This window comes from Erythrolamprus reginae, chromosome Z (assembly GCF_031021105.1).
Source record: "Erythrolamprus reginae isolate rEryReg1 chromosome Z, rEryReg1.hap1, whole genome shotgun sequence".
NCBI lineage: Eukaryota > Metazoa > Chordata > Lepidosauria > Squamata > Dipsadidae > Erythrolamprus > Erythrolamprus reginae.
The window spans coordinates 100,548,444-100,572,007 of record NC_091963.1 but is presented as its reverse complement, the minus strand read 5'-3'; the positions used below and the strand labels follow the sequence as shown (position 1 = coordinate 100,572,007).

The 23,564-nt window shown below is 36.1% G+C and overlaps 1 protein-coding gene across 2 annotated transcripts in view; it reads left to right on the top strand.

Annotated features, from left to right (window-relative positions):
- The window catches only part of MYO1D (myosin ID), a 170,940-nt gene that overhangs the window by 77,989 nt on the left and 69,387 nt on the right, over window positions 1-23,564 (top strand). For both annotated transcript variants that reach the window (XR_011556871.1, XM_070727987.1), the window contains exons 17-21: window positions 5,363-5,586; window positions 5,875-6,019; window positions 6,961-7,065; window positions 14,691-14,804; window positions 20,749-20,903. Coding sequence is in view for 1 of the 2 variants with exons in the window: in XM_070727987.1 (XP_070584088.1) it covers window positions 5,363-5,586; window positions 5,875-6,019; window positions 6,961-7,065; window positions 14,691-14,804; window positions 20,749-20,903 (743 nt within the window). In the remaining variant the exon portion in view is untranslated. The remainder of the gene's footprint in view (window positions 1-5,362; window positions 5,587-5,874; window positions 6,020-6,960; window positions 7,066-14,690; window positions 14,805-20,748; window positions 20,904-23,564) is intronic.

Genomic DNA, 23,564 nt, shown 5'->3' with positions numbered 1-23,564 from the left:
GAAAAACAGGATGGAAGGGAAGGGATGTTCATACTAGTAAAGGATATAAAGAAAAAGGAAAGAGCAAAAGGAGATGAAACAATATAAAGTGATAACAATGTCGTCTGGCGGGACCCAGGGGAAGAGCCTTCTCTGTGGGGGGCCCGACCCTCTGGAACCAGCTCCCCCCTGAGATTAGGATTGCCCCCACCCTCCCTGCCTTTCGTAAACTCCTTAAGACCCACCTTTGCCGTCAGGCATGGGGGAACTAAAACACCTCCCCCTTGCCCATGTTGTTTTGTTGATTGATTGACTGTGTGCCTGTTTTTTATATATACTGTTTTTATGAGATTATTAATTTAAATTGCAACTAGATGGGTGGGCATTGGATTTGGTATTATGTACTGTACTGTTTTTTTATTATTGTTGTGAGCCGCCCCGAGTTTGCGGAGAGGGGCGGCATATAAATCCAATAAACCTAAACCTAAACCCAAACCTAAACAGTACAGTGTTCCCTCGATTTTCACGGGTTCGAACTTCGCGAAACGTCTATACTGTACCTTGGTTTTTCAAAAATATTAATTAAAAAATACTTCGCGGTTTTTCCCCCCCTATACCACCTTTTTTCCCATCATATGTAATTGACAAACTTTCGTCTGCCTTTAAAAACATTTTTTATAATAAACTTTAATAAATAAACATGGTGAGTAATAATCTAAATGGTTGCTAAGGGAATGGGAAATTGTAATTTAGGGGTTTAAAGTGTTAAGGGAACGCTTGGGATACTGTTCATAGCCAAAAATAGTGTATGTACTTCCGCATCTCTACTTTGCGGAAATTTGACTTTCATGGGCGGTCTCGGAACGCATCCTCCGCAAAAATCAAGGGAACACTGTACAACTAAGGGGGGAAAGGAAAGACATATGGAGAGAAAAGTAGAGCTTATAAGAATTAAAGCATTCACAAAATATGCAAAGAGGAGTCCTTTCCTTGTACATTTTTGTGTTACTCTTTGCATATGCCTTACCACCACATTGTATAAATAAATTGATCAGTTATATTAGTTTACAGAACCTTCTTCTCCTGAAAATCCATAATCATACGTTTCATCAATTGATTTATTTTGGTGCAGTTTCCCTCTTCAATAAAACTTTTCTATTTTCATATAAACAGTTCTCATTTTCATTATTCCAGCAGTTCCTACATATGTCCCATGTTAGGTAGAAGGTCGTAGTGTTGAACCTTATGATTAGGGGTGTATTGTATTGGTATACAGTGTTCCCTCAATTTTCATGGGTTCGAACTTCACGAAATGTCTATACCACGGTTTTTCCCACCCGATGACATCATATGTCAACACCAAACTTTTGTCCGCCTTTAATAAATATTTTTTTAATACACTTTAATAAATAAACACGGTGGGTAATAATCTAAATGGTTGCTAAGGGAATAGGAAATTGCAATTTAGGGGTTTAAAGTTTTAAGGGAAGGCTTGTGATATTGTTCATAGCCAAAAATAGTGTATTTACTTCCGCATTTCTACTTCGCGGAAATTCAACTTTTGTGGGCAGTCTCGGAACGCATCCCCCGCGAAAATTGAGGGAACTCTGTATATTACAAACAGGCTTTCTCTTTCCTTTTTCTTTCTTTCTCTTTCTTTTTTCTTTCCCTCTTTCTTTCTCTTGAGGAAGGTTGTTTATTTCATCTTCAGTTGCTATAAATAGTGTCTCTCATTACTTCCTTGGCTGAATTTTACATCTTGATGTAACCCACATTTAAAGAGGCATATACAAAAAAGACTGGTTTTTGACATAATCTACTCTATATAAAATATTGATAGTTATGTTTCTAATTACACTGGGTAATTAATTAATCTTAGTGTAAGTGGAGAATTTATGCATCTCTAGGGATCTGTAAAATGCCAGCTCAGAAACAGAATCAAAGTTCTTCAGCATTTGTGAGGGAAATAGGAGTTATTTGCATACTAGTAGGAGGAACAAAGGCTCCTTTTAAGCTGAGCTGAAGAAGAAACAAATATTATCCCAAGGAAGCAATAGGCATTTTGAATAGAATGTAGCCATTGTGATTGCTTCTTAGAGAACATTACTTTCTAACTGAAATTCAGTACGAGCCTCTAGGGAGTTTAGAATTTATATAACACTATTTGCAGAAATCCTACTGATGGGTTGGGCTTCTTATAAAATAAATACCTTTCAGCAAAAAACCCCCCAAAAAACAAAAAACTAATAGGTTTGTATCCAGCATACCATATGTGTTCTGCCCGGCTCTCTGATAGGAGCCTTCCGAAAATTAAAGGGTACAAATTTCACACACACACACGTTTGAAAATTCAAAACAATGTTCTTTATCACAAAATTCAAAATAAACTAAGCACTCTTTTTGTATTGCAAAGAGCACTCTTCCCAAAACAACTGGGTAGTCTACAATTTCCCTTAAGCAGTCATTAAGTACTTAGCTAGCAGCTGTGAAGAAACTTCACACCCCTTCTTCTTCCAAGGAAGTGAGACACACACACACATACGTTGTTGCTCTGCTTTGTTTTCCACGGCATGAAAAAGCAACAAAGTCCAGAAAACAGGATTCCTGGCAAACTCCGATCAGATATTCTTCCACAACGGCCAAACCCACATGCTTCTATTTATAGCAGCAGCCCTAATTACTGGAGCCCCACCCAAACACAGGTGACCTCACTTATTTCGTGTAATATGTTCTTACTTGGTCTCTTCTACGCATAATTCTGCGCTTGCGTGGGTCCAAAATGTCATCATCTGAATCAAGGGAAGATAAGGGAGATTGACTGCCTGGGCTGTGTGCCAAGCCCTCCTCTGGTGAGTCACTCCCACCTTCTTCTTCGTCCGAGGAAACTAAACTCTGAACTGATTCTGTCGGCAATAACACAGGCCTGTAACATGTTGAATTTTCCCCTGCATCCACCTCCCCATTCCCTGGGGCAGGAGCTGGGGCAGAGCCAACCACAACGATATGGAAGTTTACTTATATTTAAAATTTTTCATCCACGAAAACAACATGGCTGCAGTTATAGAACAGTGAATCATCAAAATAGAAAATCAGGCTGGAAAATAATATCAGCATGCTAACATTAGATGTAAACAAGCTAGACAATGAATAAAGAAGAGAAACTAAATAACATGATCAAAGAATAGCTGGTCAAGAAATGTAACCTAGAAACAAGGAAGATTAAGGAGCACTGAAAACAACAAAGCACCATAATATGTTCAAGAAGATCAGATGATATAAAGCTTGAATTTGCACGCTATAGGGAGAACCTCCAATTTCAGTTGAAATCTTTCTGCCAATCCATCAATAGAAACCAGCCAGCAATGGACAAAGAGGAAACAGTATGCTGAGCACAAGAACAATACAACAAGAATGCCGCTCGGATAGAGGAATTTGTTAAGAATAAAAAAGTTGAAATTTAAGACCTAGTAATAACAGTACCCATGGTGGATAAGAGGGCAAGGAAGATCAAGAACTGATCAGCAGCAAGTGAAGATAAACTGCATGGGTTTTGATTATCAAGCAGTTTAGCAATATACTGCAAGAAGGCTAAGATTACGATAGTTAACAGTGGGCAAAACTATTTGATAATGGAAAAATTCAACAAAAGGGCAGCACTTTTTTTACATTTTTACAAATGTACATGTTTAGACAACACCCTCTAGTTGAAAACAAAGTCTTTCTATCTGAACAGAAACAGAGCGCCCAAATAGCAGAGAAATAAAATAATAGTTTCTAATTAACATCATAGTTTTGGAAATCTGTAAGAGAAGGAAAACCAACTTGAATGTAGCTTGGATTGATTATGAGGAGGCATTGACTTCCTGTATATGATTACATGGTAACAGGAGTCAATGGAAATACAAGAAGTCTGTGCAAAGATCATTGGCATAATAGAAGAGGTGATTGCTGGTCAAGGGCGAGAGATTAATATCAAGTGAGGAATCTTTCAAGGGGACTCACTAATGTTGCATTTATTCCTCTGTCAACAATGCTGAATAAGTTAGGCCATGGCTATCAAACACCAAAAACATTTGTGAGGCTATCCTACCTCCTTTACATGGATAATCTGAAGCTATATGCAAAAACAGCATCTGAAGTAAAATCGCTACTCGACATTGTTCATATTTACAGCCAAATATTGCAGTGGAATTTGGACTGGACAATGGGAAAAATAATAAACTGAAGGAATCAAGATATCGCACAAAAATAATTTAAATGTATGGATGAAGACAATTGGACATTCTTTAAGCTGATAACATCAAGCATACTGAGGTCAAGAAGGTGGTTAGAAATAAGTCTGAATAATAGCTGCAAACATGTTGTGAAGTCAAACTGTAAAATTCATGTTAGAATATAGATGCTATACAGCATTGTGGCATGCAATTTATTCAGAAGGGCTTCTACATGTAGTTTTCTTAGGAAATGTCTTTTGAGGAAATTTGTAAAAGGGTTAAATGGATTTCTGTTTATATTTTCAGTACAACAACAAATCAATAGGTATCTGTTCCTTGACTTTAACTGCATTTATCACACAGGTTCTCAATTTGAAAATTTGTTCTCTTGATTTGTTATTAAAATATTTGACTTAAGTGATTTGTTTTTCTCTCTTTTTTTAAAATATATTTTTATTGATTTTTAGCAAGTTTAATATACACACAACATAAAACAGTGCATAGTGAAAAATGCCCACCACCCCGACACACATACGTACCCCACCACCAAACCGGGGGTGTTTCTTATATAACCCACTTTAAGCCAAGAACAATATATCTATTTACATATTATAGAATGATTCCAATTTATTTCTTGTAGCTTGGTCTCGGATTCTACTCATCATATATCTTCTTACCTTGTCCCACTGTCCCATCAGTTGTCTCAATTCAGTTTCATTATCCAAATTTATCCTTTTATCCATAATTTCAAATTGAATATGGTCCACCATGTACCTATACCAATTTTGCATTGTCCATTTTGTCACATCCTTCCAACCCAAAACTATTACCGCCTGAGCACTTTCTATTGCTGCTTGTTTTATTTCTCTAAATTCTCCCATCACATTGTTTTTCTCTTGATATAGAGAAAATTATCCTATTTAAGAATGCTACTTTAAATTCAATTTTTATTTAGTAATTATTCTTGTAATAGGAAGTTAATCTTATTTCTAGCTTAGGAAAGTTGAACTCCATTAAGCTCACAATAAAAAAATGTTTTATTGTACTTTTAACTGATACTCCAATTAACAATTGTATAATTTTTATGGAAGTGAGTTGCTTATAAAGGTAAGTTATGCTTTGCTAAACTATGCCACAAGGTAATGTTTTCTGAATGGCTTATTCTGTAGGTTTGGAGAGGTACATTGGCTAGACTCCAATACAAGAGGACTCGAGCTGCCCTGAAGATTTTAAAATGTTACCGTCGATATAAAGTAAAATCTTACATCTGTGAGGTTGCCCGGCGATTTCAAAATGTGAAGTCTATGAAAGATTATGGGAAGCATGTGAAGTGGCCTAATCCTCCAAAAGTTTTGCGACGGTTTGAAGAAGCTCTACATAACATCTATTACAGGTAAGAAATGGAAACAATCCCTGTCTTGAGTTATGGATCTTGGTCAGTTCCACACAGCATCTTCAGTGTCACTATGTGAAATTATCTTTGTAGATTGAATATAGATGCTACTTCAGGATGTGCCAATCACAGAAACCATACCATTGTATATTTCTAATGACAGGAATCAGTTGAACATCTTTTCTGAGTGAAAATACTAATATTAATGGATAATTTTGAACTTTTGTTTCAAAATCTTTTCCTTATATGAAAGTCCTGTATGACTTCTTAATGTTTTTTTTTTCTCAGATGGAGAGCACATGAACTAATTAAAAATATCCCACCCAAAGATTTGCCACAAATCAAGGCAAAAGTGGCAGCACTGGAGTTGCTTAAGGGCCATCGAGGGGATATTGGATTGCAAAGGATCTGGCAGGGCAATTACCTTGCATTGGTAAGTATAGTAAAACCTGTCAAAATTCAGTCATTGTTTTTTGCAACACTATAACAAATGAAAACATGGTAAGAGATGAATAGTGAAGCATGTGCCAGTTCTTGTCTATATAAATTAATAATTCTTGTCTAGATAAATTAATAATTCTTGTCTAGATAAATTAATAATTCTTGTCTAGATAAATTAATAATTCTTGTCTAGATAAATTAATAATTCTTGTCTAGATAAATTAATAATTCTTGTCTAGATAAATTAATAATTCTTGTCTAGATAAATTAATAATTCTTGTCTAGATAAATTAATAATTCTTGTCTAGATAAATTAATAATTTATAAATAAATTAATGTATATGAACAAACAAACTGAAATTCCTTCCAGACAAAATAGTGGTAACATTGTTCAGTAGGCAAACTAATTTGGGTGTATTCCAATCTAAACCGAAGTCCTGAAAATTAAAATTTGACCTCCATATTCCAACTGCTCTTGAACATTTCAGGAATCGTTTCCAAAAGGTCTGGGACACTGGATATGTTTGGAAATTTAAAATCATATTATAGACATTCTTGTAGTGTGAATGTCAGGAGTAGGTTTAGCGAATCAAAAAACCACCTATATCAAGATGAAAGCCTCTGTTGGAAGTTTTTGGTATATCCCTGTGTCCTCCTTCATTTTTTAATCACACAGTTGTAGGAAAAATAAGAACAATTGGAAAAACAGCAACAATGAAAAGTGTGTCTAGAACAGCAGTCCCTGATATGGTTACCACCCTGATAATGTTCAGAAAGTCATTGAACATTTGACTATTTTCCTGGCTTTAGAGTACAGTGGTACTAGAGCTAGAGTTTGATTATGAATATACTGTATATTTTAGACTTCAATTTGGAATGGTAAAGGTGCTCTGGACTTGTTTTAATAATAGATACATTTCTTCTTTCTTTAAGAATCCTGGCAATCCTCAGACTACGGGTTCATTCACCTCTATTACTTCTGAGTTGCAACGTAAGGACAAGTTCATGAGAATTCTTTTCTCTTCTCAAGTTCGTAAGGTAAGCTGGAGAAGATGGGGGGAAATCCTCTCAAACAGGCTTCAGAGGAAAATAAAGTTTTTAAGGTTGACAGAAATAATAGGTATTTGTTAGCACAATACTAAGTTAATTCAGTGGTGATGACCTTATGGATAATTAGGCCATGGTTTACTAATTTGGTATCCTGACATTTCACCAGCCAACAAGTTGAAAGTGGTCTGCTCTGTAGTGCACCTAAATCCCTCCAACTTTTCTTTGTTCTCTGCATAACCATGATTTCCATCAGCCCTATTGTTTGCTTTACTCCATTCATGTCTTTTAGAGAGCTGGGTCTCAGAATGTATTCTGCTATGTAACTTGTTTGATGAAAACAGCCCCCTTTTCATGAATTCCAAAGCCTGTCTTTATTATTTCTTGCTGTCAAAAAATCCTTTCTATGACTTTAGTTTTCTCAGAAATTTATCTTTCCTATTTATTTTTGCTCGCTGTCAGTTTCAGAAACAAGTTCATGTTTGTTGCAAACGTATGTGTAAAACATAGGTGCAAAATGCCTAAATTCATAATGGATGCTCACTGAGTTACTGCTAGTCAGCTAGGCTATATCCTTGGGTATTTGTATCATTTGGAACACATTGGTGGTACAAAGCACTTGTATAACAGCAGCTATATTTGCAGTTATTTTGCTGTGAACATAGAATACAGTATACTAATAGCAATTATTAGAAGACTAGAAAAGAATTAGTTGCCAAGGTAGTGGAATGGTGAAATAGAAAGCCTAATATAGAAGCCTAGCTATTCTGATGCACCTGGGTGGTGAAGCAATGAGGAGAAATTTCAGCTCTAAGGCAGAATTGGCAAGAATGTGCGCAGCCTTTTGATGTAGTGACTGTTCTGGTATTAGTATATCATGATTTCTGGCAAGGCTAAACAATATATCAATTTAAAAGCTCTCAGATAATGTAATTTGTTTACCCTTTTACTAAAAACCTTCAGAAAAACTTTTAAATAAAAGTATAGTGTATTAAGTATAGTGTACTAAGCTAAAATGATTCTTTGAATAAGACAGCTGTAAGACCATTATATTAAGACATTGGTCCATTAATGTGCTGAGACCATTTTGAAGTCATTCCATTAGTAATTTACTTGTGTAGCTTCATTTGTCCTCTAACATTTTATAATTTCTCAAATAATTTTTAGAATCTATTTCTCCCCTTGCTGATACTACTAATAAATAATAATAACATTGAACCTTTCCACAGGGCTCTGAGAAACAATGACCAGTATATTAATAATCTTTATCTTTTGAAGTCATATTCAGCATGCTCCCTCTGCATCAGTGTATTATATTACCAAGCAAAAGGCGTATTGTCATTCACATGATTGCGATGACAATAAATCAGGCAAACACAGATAAAAATTGGTATCTCTATCAAGCATTATTATTATTATTATTATTATTATTATTATTATTACTGCTACTACTACTACTACTACTACTACTATTATTTAGATTTGTATGCCACCCCTCTCCGAAAACTCAGGGCGGCTCACAGAATAGATACAAATATAAGCATGTAGCACAAATTTAATAATTTAAAATACAACTAAAAACCCTAATGTAATATGCAATCATACAGTCCAATCACACTTATTACTGTATATAGTGTAAATTTTTCTTAGTTTTGTTCCAGGATAGTTGGTTGTATCTTGAAAAACTTCCTTACTGTGTTTGTGCAAAATCAGGCAAGATTTTGTACTGAAATGAAAGCATAGAATTTAATGGTCTTGGTTCCCCTTTTATCAAATACATTGGGAAAGAACTACTGCTGTGTTCAAATCTCCAATAAGAATGCAATAAAAATATGCCATTTGAACATAAGCTTTCTTTCTTCTTTTCTTCAGTACAAAGGACAGCTCCTTCTATGCAAGTCAGGATGCTGGTATTGTGAAGTTCTTTCTTGGAAGCCTGTATCAGCATTGGTCATTAAATGTGACCAATAACTTGATATGATTCAACAATCCAGAACAAAATAAAAACAATACCAATGATTATCATATTTTTCCATCTATATAAGACACTTTGATGTATAGGACCCCCCCCTTTTCTTAGCCCAAAATCAGAAATCAATATTTTATACATTAAATTGAAGACATTTATCTGCAGAGTAAGACATTCACTTACCAGTACCAATATTTTGTTGTTGTTTTCTGACACTTTCCTGGGCTCAGAACACTCCAAATTACTGCTCCCTGTTGTATCTTGGCATTAGCTACACATTATCTACAGCATTAGCGGTCATCAGTTACATAAGGCTCATAACTGGAAGAAACCTGTTAGCTTTTCTTTGCAATCAGAAATTTCACTTGTGAGGCTAGTTTGCAGAGATAAGATATCGGCAGTTTTGCAACCACTGTTCTCCTCTCAAATAGAATAGAATTCTTTATAAATAAATAAACAAATTATTTATAAACAAAGAATTGGCCAAGTGTAATTGGACACATAAGGAAATTGTCTTTGGGTGCATATACTCTCAGTGTACATAAAAGAAAAGATACATTTTGCAAGAATCATGAGGTACAACACTTAATGAATGTCATAGGGCACAAATAAGCAATCAGGAAACTATTAATATAAATCATAAGGATACAAGCAACAAGTTACAGTCATACAGTCATAGGTGGGAGGCGATGGGTGATAGAAACGATGAGAAGACTAATAGCAATAGTAATACAGCCTTAGTGAGTAGTTTGACAGTGATGAGGGAATTATTTATTTAGCAGAGTGATGGCATTTGGAGAAAAACTGTTCTTCTGTGTAGTTGTCTTGGTGCGCAGTGCTCTATAGCATCGTTTTGAGGGTAGGAGTTGATACAATTTATGTCCAAGATGACAGGGATTAGTAAATATTTTCACAACCCTCTTTTTGACTTATTTTTTTCCTTGCAACTGAAAGATCCTCTTTTTCATTTTTACAAGCATTTTCAAGAATGGTTTTAAAATTACTTCAGGAGAGATCTACAGTTTAAGAAAATAAATTGAATTTTTTTTCTGCCTTTGCACCGTATCCAGTCTTTAAAATTCCAGTCAGAGATAGTTCCTGGATTGCCATTTGCTTAATAGAAGAATTGTCTGTACCACAAAAGATAGCAAGCAGTGACAAGGAGGTAAATTTATAAGCAATGCAAAGAAATTGAGAGTATTTGAATGGAAAGGACACACAATATCTTTAGAAAAGTAAGAGGAATTTTTCTACAAAGCTAGGCAACCCCCCCCCCCCTAAAAAAGGACAAAGAATGTAAAGACTACTGGAGAAAATTTAAAGAAGAACTGGTATGATTATACAGAAGAACTGTGCAAAAGAGATGCCAAAATTGTGTATTTGCATGAAAATTATCTGTCCCTGTCTGTCCTCCTCCTTTCTCCCTTCCTCCCTCCCTCTCCCTCTGCCTCTGGATTAATGGACTCTTGAAAATATTGCTAATATCAATACTACAAAAGTTGATCAAATACCAAAAATCAAAGATAATTCAGTAAAATGTCTCATACAGCCATGGCCAAGATTGGAAAATACATATTTATAATGGGAGTGTAGAATGCTGTATAGTTGAACTGTAAGACATGAGTAGAATGCTCATGTCTTATAGTTCAACTTACATTCTCAAATAGAACAATTGTTAAGGTTTGGTCATTTATGCTTCAATAGCATATGGAGACACAACTGCCAGATGTAACAAGATCTCTGATATGGAAAATGGTTGTAATAGTAAATTTATCTTTGATTCAATTTGGGAAAAAGCAATTATTTTAAAAATGCCTAATAGGTCAACAGCCTCCTTTTGTTTAGCACACTACATATGGAAGTTGCTGTTGCAATCTTGACTTTGTTTTTAGATTTGTCTAATAGGCATGCTTATTCTTTAATTAGTAAAATATATTAAAATATTTTATAAAATAAAAATAAACTGTTCACTAGGCATACTTACAATGAAGTTTGAGGTCAGATGTTTGGACAAGCAACGCAAAGGCAGCAATCACTGGAGAAGACTATGATTTTGGGGGGAAGTGTGGAAGGCAAGTGAAAAAGTGTATACCAGTAATAGAAAAAAAGTTTGATAAAAGGTAAAGTAGTCAGATACTATCATTGATGACCTAAGCACCTACTTAGAAGAACTCAAAAAAACAGTTACTAAAAGATAATTCCAACAAATTTATGTCCTTTGAATCAAAAAGTTAGAAGTGACTAAGCGATTGAATAATAGTAATTCTCAGGAAAGTGAGCAGCATGTACTATTAATCAGAATGAAAGGCAATCATGGAGGAGGAATGGGGAAAATCAAGAAAACAGAACCACGGAGATTTGAGTAAGTTATCTTTAATGTTAGGTGACGATAAACCTTGAAAATTGTAATTGGAAGAGAGAATATCTTCCTTAGCTTCAAAGCAACAGGCCATAGCAGTTTCCCAGAATAGGAACCAGAACAGGAGCCAGTCACCATAATAGTATCAGACATCCAGTAGTGGATCAAAAACATGAAGAATCGAATAGCAGCTGGCCTGAACATGATCCATGCCTGTTGGCTAAAGAAACTGACACTAGTCTTTCGGTCAAACTGGCCAGCATAAGGAAAGATAGTGCTCATTATGAAAGATACCCACAAGAGAAGAACACCTTCGAACATGGAAAATCCTTTCAGTCATCATAACTGTTCAGCCTGGCTCTATGGTATGAGCCTCCCGAAAATTCAAGGGTAAAAAATTCAGACACACACATAGTTGAAAATTTAAAAACAATGTTTTTTATGACAAAATTCAAAAGAAACAAAGCACCCTTTTTGTATTGCAAAGAGCACTCTTCCCAAAACAACCTTGTAGGTTGTAAAAACCCCTTAAACTGTCCTTGAGTACTTAGCTAGCAGCTGTGAAGAAACGTCACAGCCCTACTTCTTCCACGAGATGAAACACACACGCTTTGCTCTGCCTTGGTTTCAAAGTCTTGAAAAATCAACAGTCCTGAAACAGCAAGTCACATCCCAAACCAGTACGATTAGATAATCTTCCACAACGGCTAAGCCAGCACGCTGCTATTTTATCAGCAGCTCTAATTACTGGAGCCCCACCCAACCACAGCTGGCCTCTCTTATCTCCTGTAATATGTCTTAAGCTGTTCTCTCCTATGCATAGCTCTACGCATGCGTGGGTCTGTCATCGGTTCCTCATCTGAATCCAAAGAAGATAAGGAAGATTGATCTCCTTCTGGGCTGTCAAGCTCCCCCCTCTTCCATCCCACCCACACTTCCTTTGTCATCGGATAATTCACTAGCTGACTCTGTCGGGAGCAAAACAGGCCTGTGACATGTGGATGTTTCCCCCACATCCACCTCCACATTCCTTGGGGCAGGAGCTGGGCCAGAGCTAACCACAACAATAACTATCCAATTTTTGCTGTAATTATTAAGCAAACCATGTGGTCATTAAGTGAAGCAGATTTGCAGCCTCCCTGGGATCACATAATCCTGGGATACTGCAACTATTGTAAATGATTGCTGGCTGCCAAACACCTGGATTTTGATCATATAACCTCAAGGATGCTGCAGCAGTTTTAAACTGAGAACTGTTTGTAACTCACTTTTTTTCCTATCATCATAACTTCAGTCATTAAATCAATAGTTGTAAGTTGAGAACTATCTATGAAGGTGTTCTTGTGATGTCCAGCAGAGATAGTATATGCAGCCTGGTCAAATTTCAAAATTGTGATGGCAGAGAGAAAACAGCATTTGAAAAGACCTCACATACTGTGTAGCTGGGAACCAATCTTGCTTGGTTTGAAGGCTGTTTGCCTCAGGTACCATGTTTAAAAATACTTCCGGTGGTTTTGAAACTGAATGGATGGAGGGCCTCCAGCAAGAGACAGGGCAAAGCTTGACAGGGCCCTATCTCTAAGAAACATTGTCCTGCCTCTTTACCAAATTGTTCTGTCCTGATTGTGGAGCATACAGAAGGCTCTTTGTGGGCAGTGTGTCAGGTATTCCTGCTTCCAACCTACTTGAGGTTTTATAAATAGGATCTGAACATCTTGGAATGTGTCACAAAAATAATTAGCAGTTAGGGCAGTTAATGAAAAGCTGGTGTATATCAATAGAGCGGGTGCTAGAAAGTAATCTGACTGCTCTATTTTCCTCTTAATTACAATTCTCAACATGGAGTCCTCATTATATCCTGCTTCTAAAATAGCAAAAACAAAGGTTGGAGTTATTTCCTGAACATGAACTCTGTATGAGGACCACAGTGTAAGTTTCATTTTCTAACTTTTAAAGCCAAATATTATATAGAGTTAGTTCCTTTATCTTGGATTAACTCATGGAGATTTCTAATAATGAAATGGGGTATAATTTAAATAGGATGCTTTGCTAGCAAGGCAGGTCAGTTTATTGAGATTAGAGAAAGTTTCAGGAAAAAAGACTAAAATGTTCTGTTCTTTTTCTCATATCTCATGCTGTTATCAAGAAGCGATGGTTTATTCTCTCTGCTAGACAACCTTCATTTCATGATACAAACACAGTGATTAATCAGTGTCAAAAATATTTCCTTTACTCATCTAATTGGTGGCCAGATTATTTTTAAAAAATCATTGTTTTTGGTTAGTCATTCCCTACAGATAGCTATGGAATGACTAACTTGCATAGCCAAAATAAAGACATTTTGCATAGCCAAAATAAAGAGATTTTATCAGATCCAAAAAAACAAATTGTTTGGTGAATGATGATATAAATCTGAAGGAAATCTGAAGCCTGGGGTAGTTCAGTGTACTGTATGTCAAAAGAATACCTTGAAGTGATACTGTTACAAAAGGCTGATATAAATATACAGTTAGGTCCCACAGAGTGGATCTTCTCCAGGTCCCGTCAACTAAGCAATGTCGCCTGGCGGGACCCAGGGGAAGAGCCTTCTCTGTGGCGGCCCTGGCCCTCTGGAACCAACTCCCCCCAGAGATTAGAACTGCCCCTACCCTCCTTGCCTTTCGTAAATAACTTAAAACCCACCTCTGCCGCCAGACATGGGGGAATTGAGATCCTCTTTCCCCCTAGGCCTTTACAATTCTATGCATGGTATGTATGTATGTATGTTTGGTTTTTATATTAATAGATTTTTAATCATTTCTAATACCAAATTAGTATTGTACACTGTTTTATTGTCGCTGTTAGCCGCCCCGAGTCTCCGGAGAGGGGCGGCATACAAATCCAATAAATAAATGAATGAATGAATGAATGAATGAATGAATGAATGAAGAAATGTGTACTAATTTTTATAATACTATTTTCTATATGTAGTTGAAATAAAATTCAATATTGTAAAACAAAATGTAGACATTTTAAGGAAGCATTTGTCAGATTTCCTTTGCAGCAACCTGGACTTCAAACAGCTAATAAAAAAAAATCTCAGAACTCTAATTCATATTGTTTATATTGAAATATTAAAATTTCAGTGTCACCAATTCCACTTAACAATCTTATTTTCAAATGAGATGTACAGTATATAATGCTGACCGAAATTCTGGTTTTTACAATAATAATTATTTTCATTTGTGTGTAATAACATTGCTTTAAGACAGTAATTGTAATACTAGTGTGAGTTTTGTTTATTTGCAGGTAAACCGCTTCAATAAAGTAGAAGATCGAGCAATTTTTATAACTGACAGACATCTTTATAAGATGGACCCTATAAAGCACTACAAAGTGATGAAAATTATCCCATTGTATAATGTAGGTATTATTCTCTTAGCTTTCTAGATATTTTCTTTGGCATTTATTTTTTATGCACTGTAACTTGATAAAAACATCTGCGGTGATACAACAAGGAAATTTCCATTTGTTGCATTGCTTTCTTGATTTCAGCATGGTCTAACAGAATGTGATCATCTTAAAACAATCCTAACCAGAGAGGTGGATCTTGAAACCCTTATCCACATTTTCCTTTTAGCTATTGTGCCTATTCAGGTATTAGGATCTCCATATTTTTCAGTGTAATAATACAGTATCTACTGACTGTCCCCTGCTATTTCTTATTGTCATAGCAATCCTTTGGTCTGTATTCCTATATTGCTCAGTTTTCCTGCTGTATGTTCACACAGCTGCTTAGTGCAGGATGTCTTATCCCAAGTTAAAAGGTCAGAATTCATTTTAAAGCGAAAACAGTGATATTGTGAAGATGCCCTAATTAATTCATCTGCAAGCTCTGTTCCTTCATCTCACAAGCATTTCTTTCAGGAGCTGTTGGACAGGGTGGGTGTCCTAGGATGGGATATACATTTCTCCAATTATAATTTACAGTTGAAATTTTGCCTGTTTTGGGAATGATTTGTCTTGAATAGCTTTAATTGATAAAATCATATTCCAAGATCAGATAAAAATAGGTTGATTTTTTGACACTGTTAAGAGTAAAAATGCAAAGTAGCTGTAAGAGAAGGGGGAAGAGAAAGAATAAAAATATTTATTTTTAAGGTAAGTAGAGTGATCCATTTTTTATTCTTAAAATGTCTACCTCATGATAGGGCCAAAATATCCTTCTCTTGAAGATGCAGATAGACAACTAAGTTACTTTAGTTGCTGTGAGAAACTTCCTTAACAGTTTCTTCCTTCCTGGAGGTTAATTATGGCTTAGAGAGAACCAAGAGAGAAGTTTTCTGCATGCTACATTAACATTCTTACAGTGAAAAGTTTAATGAAATCATTTTACACATTGGCTTTTAAAAAGTCAGACTTTTTTTTTCTTTTAGCATATGTTTATTCCTTTAAGGCAGATGTGTGGAGTTGATGCTCCATCAAGCATACTTCCAATCAATTTATAATTAATTTAGTTTATGTACTGGTACTTCCTATCTAACAATAAGGTTGACTTCCCCCAAGGAAATCTGGAATTTAAATTTAACAAGAACAAGAATTATATGGAAGAAATGAGGGCATTTAAAATATTTAGAATTGGAGATTTCCAGCTGTGCTTCCAGTGGTGTTGGAGGCGAGGAACACGAGCTCTGCAGCCCCGCTCCAAGCTCTCCCCATCAGAGGGTGTAGTGAAGTAAAGAGGGGTGCCTTGCAAATTGAGGAGAGCCACATTTATCCTTCCTTACTTGGAAAATCCCCCTCATCCAAAGATGAGGATCAATGGCAGTCAACATGGCTGCCATGAAGCTGAGGATAGCTGAAGCACCTAAGAAAGTGCAGGAGCGAACAGATTGAACAATTATTATTTTTCTGTGAGATAAAAAAAATCTGATAAGAGAGTACAAAACGATAATTGTTTAAGCTGTGAAAATAAGCACTTCTGAGATCTAGTGGAGGGCTGTGATCTTTAACTGTTTATTGTCTTACATGGGTGGAAATAAGAGAGACATTTTATAAAAGAAACTCTGGGAAACTAGAATAAAATACCAACATCACAGAAAAGATTCAAAGAATTCAGAAAATAACTTGTATTATTAGATTATGGAGTAAATGTTGGAATTGACCTGTCTAAATATATGACTTTACTTGGAAATAATATGGCTTTTGACTGAAATTAACATCTGCTGGAAAAAAGGCACCATGGAAATCTGAGATGAATGTGTCAACTCTTGATGATTGGAAACATATAATTTTGAACTCTCCTTAAAATACGGTAGATTGAGACTTTTAGTGTTAAATGTACTTATATTACTATCATGACTGGAATTGAAGAAACAGTTGTGGAAAGAGAGGACTTTTTAATGAGATAATTTTGTTGTTTCAAACTATATTAATATCAATGGACGGTATAGATGAGAAAATGGAAAATATTCTGCAATGAAAAAATGAATAAAGACAAAATTGCAGAGAAATTGGTGGAAGCAATAGAAAGATTGGATGAAGTGGACTACTTAAACCAGCAAATTGACTATGACCAGGGGAAAAACGGATCAGAAAAACCAGCAAATGAATCAAGAGCTTAATGATGAGGAAGACCAGACAAACTGCAAGCAAAAGGAGTGGAAAGAACAGATGAAGTGATTATATCAACAAATAATTCAAGGACTGGAGCAAAAAAATAGGATGGCAAACCAGCTGATAAAAGAAGAAAGATTGAAGAAAATGAAACAGCTACATTGGATAAATAGGAAGGCATCTTTGATAAGGAGACTGAGACATGGGCAGACATTTGGGAGAATTGCCAGCATACGTTTGTACTGGAAGAAAAGCTTAGACTGAACAAGAAAGATAGAGATAAAGATGTGGGAGGCGAGTAAAAAAAATGGATAAAAATTGAAACATTAAAGAGGAGAAGACCTGATGGATAGAAAGAATTGCCTTTTAAACATTAAGGGAGCTTGTTGTAAGCTGATAGAGGCAGAAATAAAATTAGATAGGGGGAATTTTATAACATATCTTTTAATAGAATAAACAAAAACAATAGAAAGATTAGAGGTTTATAGATGTTTGGCGTTTTTTCTGCTGTTTAAATAATATGAGGATCATCTAAGTTTGATAAATGTGATGATTACTAATATTATTGTAATTTGAATTAATATGAATGATGCTTAGAATCAACACTGTTCACATACAATATAGATATATAATTAAAATTTAAAATTATAATAAAATATTTAGAATATTTTGGGTGGTTTCGCCTATCTTCATGTTAAAGTTTAAAATCTACATTAAACACATAATTTAGCAATTGCTAGGATCAGTTTTGCTAATTATAAGAACACATGTAATAACAGATCCAAGTACAGCTTGAATAAAAAGCAATTGAAAGGAACAAATGAAGTGATTGGCATATTCAAATAAAATCCCTCTTCTTCCTCCTCAGTTAGTTATGGGAATGTTTTCAATAATGGTTGCTATGTACCCAGTGTTATAGATAGTCTAGTTCCTTAGTATCAATGGGGCATATTTAGCAACACTCACTCTCAACACAGGCTAGTGGGGTTTTTTTCTCTTCTTATTATATTGAAGTACTTTAAAACTATAATAAACCAAGGTTTTAAATTGCTATTCAGTTGAAAAACATTAAGCCAGTTACATTTATTTCTTATCCAACCTATGTCATAGTGTATAAATGGTTAATATATTATTTATACTTTTTATTTCCAGAAATAAAAATTTTTCTGGAAATTAATTTCTGGAAATCAGTTTCCTTAGAAATTTTGTGAAGAGATTAATACTGAATTATTGATATTTATTTCTTCCTCATATACATCTCATTTTTAATTTTAAATAATATGAGGTGCCTGTACTGGAACCAGTCTTTTGGAGCTTCATTTATCTATCAACCGATGTTCACTATCTAAAGCTTTCTTGTCAACATTGCAATATCCCCATGGAACCTGTTGCCATAGCAGGCGTCAGCTGATGTCTGGTTCTCCTGCAACTTGTTTTCTCGCTTAGTAAGCTATACCTGTCACTTCTAACATTTTTAGAAAGGGTATATCACCAAGTAGAAATACTTATTCATGTGTCTTTGACTTCTAGAAATAGTTATTTTGGATGAGGACAGTGATTATATTCTTGTTGCAAGATAAACATTCCAAGATGGAGGGAATTTTGAAATATTAAGAATGTGGATTAATGTATTGTAAAGTATATCACAAAGCAATTGTCCAGTTGCTTCAGTGTGTCCTCTTGCCACCCACCCCCAAACTACAGTATTAGAATAAATGTAAATCAATGATAGCATTCCTAGGCATAGGTTACATTAATTACCTTTTTGTTTCAAAAATTAAGAAAACAAATTACAGACTGAGACTGTGGATTTACCAGTAATTTTAAGCCAGAATTCTCCAACAGCTCTTTCATTTTCCTCCTCAATTTAATCTCATTGTGAGAAAGTGCAGTCTAAACTGAGGATTCCTTTAACTGAATATGAAACACTAGTGAGATGCTAATAATGTAATGTACTTGCTTGAATAAATAGACTTTGAACTGGCTTTACATAGTCATTTTTACCTATAAGTATTGCTATTTTTGGTTCTCAGGCTTCTATTTCACAGAACATGACTCAGTCTTAATTTTCCCATCTGGAGACAGATAGTTCTAGAAGATTAAACTGGCGTTTTCTTTTTATGTTTCAATAGAATCTAATCAGGAAATTTGAGGGGGGTTTTTTACATTTCTTAAGAAATCAATGGTCAGGATAATCTAAATATAGTGGAACATTCTTGTATATGTATACTTGTTATTTTTTAACACAGGCTTTTTGAGAATGTTGAATAGCAGTTGAGCCGGGATATCAAACTGGTGGCCCACACTGATGTGGTCACACACATGCCATGCCCACCCCAGTTCCGTGAAGGGGGAAAAGTCATGACATGTCATGTGATGCAACCTGAGGTGGCAATTTTGACACTCATGCAGTAGAGCTAATTATCACTCAAGTTAGTGAAGATTGGACTTAATCCTTGGATAGTTCAGTGGATTTGTAGCCGGCTGAAGCGTAGGCATCAGAGGGTTGTTGTTAATGGCGAGTATTCTGAGCAGAGCCTGGTGCCACAAGTATCTGTTCTGGGTCCTATTCTTTTTAATATGTTTGTGAGTGACATAGGGGAAGGTTTGGTAGGGAAGGTTTGCCTATTTGCCGATGATTCTAAAGTGTGCAATAGGGTTGATATTCCTGGAGGCATCTGTAATATGGCAAATGATTTAGCTTTACTAGATAAGTAGTCAAAGCAATGGAAACTGCAGTTTAATGTTTCCAAATGTAAAATAATGCACTTGGGGAAAAGGAATCTTCAATCTGAGTGTTGTATTGGCAGTTCTGTGTTAGTAAAAACTTCAGAAGAGAAGAGTTTAGGGGTAGTGATTTCTGACAGTCTCAAAATGGGTGAACTGTGCAGTCAGACAGTAGGGAAAGCAAGTAGAATGCTTGGCTGCATAGCTAGAGGTATAACAAGCAGGAAGAGGGAGATTGTGATCCCCTTATACAGAGCGCTGGTGAGACCACATTTGGAGTACTGCGTTCAGTTCTGGAGACTTCACCTACAAAAAGATATTGACAAAATTGAACGGGTCCAATGACAGGCTACAAAAATGGTGGAAGGTCTTAAGCATAAAAATTATCAGGAAAGACTTAATGAACTCAAACTGTATAGTCTGGAGGACAGAAGGGAAGGGAAAGGGAGGGACATGATTGAAACATTTAAATATGTTAAAGGGTTAAATAAGGTTCAGGAGGGAAGTTTTTTAATAGGAAAGTGAACACAAGAACAAGGGGGGCCAATCTGAGGTTAGTTGGGGGAAAGATCAGAAGCAACATGAGAAAATATTATTTTACTGAAAGAGTAGTAGATGCTTGGAGCAAACTTCCAGCAGATGTGGTTGGTAAATCCACATTTAAACATGCCTGGGATAAACATATATCCATCCTACGATAAAGTACAGGAAATAGTATAAGGACAGACTAGATGGACCATGAGGTCTTTTTCTGCCGTCAATCTTCTATGTTTCTAAGTTCTTCTTATTCATGGACAGGGGACAAGATGGTAAGGGTAATGACAAAGTGACATGGGAAAATTGATATTGTGGAAAAACAATTGTTCCATGGTTAATTAACATGTGGGAATCTGGCCTAAGAGAACCATTGTATAAAAGATTGCCTTGAGAGGCAACAAATGCTCTTAAAACCCTCACCGTTAATCTATAAAGCATCTACTACAGCATAAAATGTTGCTAGCTTTAACATTCTTGTTTCATGCAGCTAACAGGTCTAAGTGTCTCCAATGGAAAGGATCAGCTTGTGGTTTTCCATACAAAAGACAACCAAGATCTCATTGTCTGCCTTGTCAATATGCATTCAGTTAATGAGAACAGAATTGGAGAGCTGGTTGGAACCGTGGCAAATCACTTCAAAAGGTAAATATGAATGCACACCTCTAAATCTGAAACAAATATGAAAGTAGTAATTAAGCCAATTGATGGTATAGGTAGTCCTTGATTGAAAGCCATATGCAACTGCTAACAGCGGTGCTGAAATAAATCCATTCCTCGCAATAATAATAATAATAATTATTATTATTAACAATAATAATAATAATAATAATAATAACAATAATAATAATAATAATAATAACAATTATAATAATTGTTAATAATAATAACAATAATAATTGTTGTTGTTATTATTATTATTAATATTAATATTATTAGATTAGTATGCCGCCCCCTCCGAAGACTCGGAGCGGCTCACAACAAGCAATACAAAATACAAACCCAATATTAAAAACAATTTTAAAACCCAACCCAAACAGATCATACATAAAACGGAACAGCCGAGGGGTATATATCAATCAATATATATCAACTTATGATTCTTGCATCATCTTCATGGTCACATGATTGCAATTCAGGCACTTTGAAACCAGCTTGTATTTATGACCAGTTGCAGTGTTCTACAGTCATGTGATCACGTGATCGGGGTTTGCAATCTTTTCCCCCCAGTTTATGGCAAAAAAAAAAAGTCATTTGGAAGAATGGTTTGCACTTACAGTCTCAGTGTTCACTTACTGACCATTGTAGAAATGGTTGTAAAATTGGTCTGACGTGACTTATGACCAGAACAAATAACAATGGAAATTCTAGTCTTAATTCTTGTCATAAGTTGAAGAGTTCCTGTAGTCTTTTTACTATCCTCTGTCTACAATTTGATTTTTGGAATTTCCTTTCTTATCCATTTTTCTAATTTGAAAAAAAAAATGACTTTGATTCTGCTAATTTGGTTTCTTTTGGCAATATTTATACCTTCTTATTTATTTCATTTCGACCATTGACAAAAATTGGACTTAGGTGACATGCATTTTTTTAAAAAAAAACAATTCAAAGGGAACCTGTAAACGTGACTGCTACTAATTGTCCTGCATCAATACCATTTACAGTGGTACCTCGAGATACGAGTTTAATTCGTTCCGGACCTGGGCTCTTAAGTCGAGCAGCTCTTATCTCGAACGACTTTTCCCCATAGGAATTAATGTAAATAATTTTAATTGGTTCCAGCCCTCAAAAAACTCACAAAGCTAGTCTAAATTATGCAGAAAGACATGTTTTTAATGAAGAAATGTACATGTACATATAAATGAATAATGAAGTTTCTTTCACTTAACTTGTAAACTTTCTTAAACTTTTAAATTTACATATGTTCAACTTCTCTGCCACCCAATCCTGTAGGACAGAGGTCCCCAACCCTTTTTGCACCAGGGACCGGCTTTAAGCGATCAAGAGAGGAATGGGTGAATGAATGGACGGAGGGTGGGAAGGAAGGAAGGAAAGAAAGAGGGAAGGGACAGGAACAGAGGAAGGAAGCAAGGAAACTTATGAAAGGGGAGAGTAAGAGAGGAATGAGTGAAGGGAGGGAGGGAGGGAAGAAGGTGGGAAGGAGAAAGAAAAGAAGAAATAGAGGAAGGGAAGGTAAAAGAGAGAAAGAAAAAGAGCAAGAAAGAAAGAAAGAAAGGGGGAAGGGACAGGAACAGAGGAAGGAAGCAAGGAAACTTATGAAAGGGGAGAGTAAGAGAGGAATGAGTGAAGGGAGGGAGGGAGGGAAGAAGGTGGGAAGGAGAAAGAAAAGAAGAAATAGAGGAAGGGAAGGTAAAAGAGAGAAAGAAAAAGAGCAAGAAAGAAAGCTGCAAGCACCCCCCCGAGCCCCCCAGGCCGGCTGCAACCTTTTAAAACACGTGCGCCGCTTCGCAGCTGTCTCCTGAAGCCGAACGCGGAAGTTAGCGTTTGGCTTCAGGAGACAGCTCCTTGGCGCTTGTATCTCGAATTTGGGCTTGTAAGTAGAACAAAAATATCTCTCCCCTCCCAGCTCTTATCTCGAGTTGCTCTTAAGTAGAGCAGCTCTTATGTCGGGGTTCCACTGTATTTTGCAAGAAGCGATGTGTTCTGCTGTGCTGCACTACATTCTCAATAGATTTTTTTAAAAGTTAGAACTTATATTTCCTGCTCACACCTACCAGGTATGTGTATTTGAAAAGTATTCAGCTTCTATTTCATGGTTCCCTTCTCCACTGCACTGCTCAGAGAGTCCAAGGTGGGTTATTATTCAGCCTCATTGGCAGGGACTGAGTTAAAAATTAGCATAAATGTTATGTCCCGCCCACCACTGCCCTCCTTAGGTCAGTCTAAAAAACTCAGTCATAGTGTAGGGACGCTGAGTTTTCTTCTCTCCATGGAGAGTGATTTATTTGATTTTAATAAATGCATGTTTGTTTTTTAACTGTCTCTTTTTTCTCTTGCAGGAAGAAGAGCTGGGATTTTATCTGAGAGCCTCTTCCCTCCGGGGTACTGCTCTCCATCTCTTCACCCCTGAGGGGCCACTGCTCTCCGGAGCACTGCCTTGAAGACAGGGAAGGCTTCATGAGGTCCCTGACGTTCGCGCTCCAACCCCCCGCCCACCCTGCAACCACCCTTGTTACCGGCAAAGAGCTCAGCTGTTTGGCGGCCTCGTAATCGGCCGCTGGTCTCTGAGGACGGCTAGAGAAGCCGCGGCGATCGGAGTTCGTCTCCGATGAAGAAATCAGCTGT